The following is a 509-nucleotide window of genomic DNA, read 5'->3' as shown; positions in this document are numbered from 1 at the left end:
ATATAACCTATGCCGCGGTGTCCTGCCCTGTCCTCTGGGTCCTGGCCTCTCCCCTCTGGGCCTCTCCCTCCTGCTCTGTTGCTCCTGGGGCACAGCAGGCCCCTCAGGTCGCCCGGGTTCTGCCCCAGGCTCCTGCTCCCCGGCCGGCTCTGGGGCCAAGGCTTGGCTGGGCGGCTGCGGCACGTCTGCAGCGCTTGCACTCACCGGCATCTCCCCGGCAGCTCGGGGGCAGCGGCTGCTTGGCCTGGATCGACAGGAGCTGGAGGCTGAAAGAAAGAAGCCACCAGTGAAGAAAGGGACAGGGGAGTCCCACAGCAGATGACAGCGCTTGGTCCTGCAGTCCAGGGCCAGCTCTCTGCCCCCAGTGCCATACCGCCTGGAGGCTGATGAAGTAGCGGTTCCTCTCCGCTTCGGGGTCGATGATGCCCCCTTTCTCCTGCTGCCTCTTGAACATTAAGCGCAGTTCTTCCCGGTGCTGCAGTGTCTTGGCATCTGGCCGGTACGGCTCC

At 65.2% G+C, this 509-nt stretch overlaps 1 protein-coding gene across 1 annotated transcript in view; it reads right to left on the bottom strand.

Annotated features, from left to right (window-relative positions):
- The window catches only part of RNF25 (ring finger protein 25), a gene marked incomplete at its 5' end in the record, with an annotated part of 4,360 nt that overhangs the window by 538 nt on the left and 3,313 nt on the right, over positions 1–509 (bottom strand). The window contains 3 exon segments of the mRNA XM_010154099.1: positions 8–231; positions 234–266; positions 374–505. Coding sequence (XP_010152401.1) covers positions 8–231; positions 234–266; positions 374–505 — 389 coding nt within the window.

This window comes from Eurypyga helias, unplaced genomic scaffold (genome assembly GCF_000690775.1).
Source record: "Eurypyga helias isolate BGI_N326 unplaced genomic scaffold, ASM69077v1 scaffold27576, whole genome shotgun sequence".
Lineage (NCBI taxonomy): Eukaryota > Metazoa > Chordata > Aves > Eurypygiformes > Eurypygidae > Eurypyga > Eurypyga helias.
Note: the sequence above shows the minus strand (reverse complement) of the source record. Positions and strands in the feature narration are given on the sequence as shown.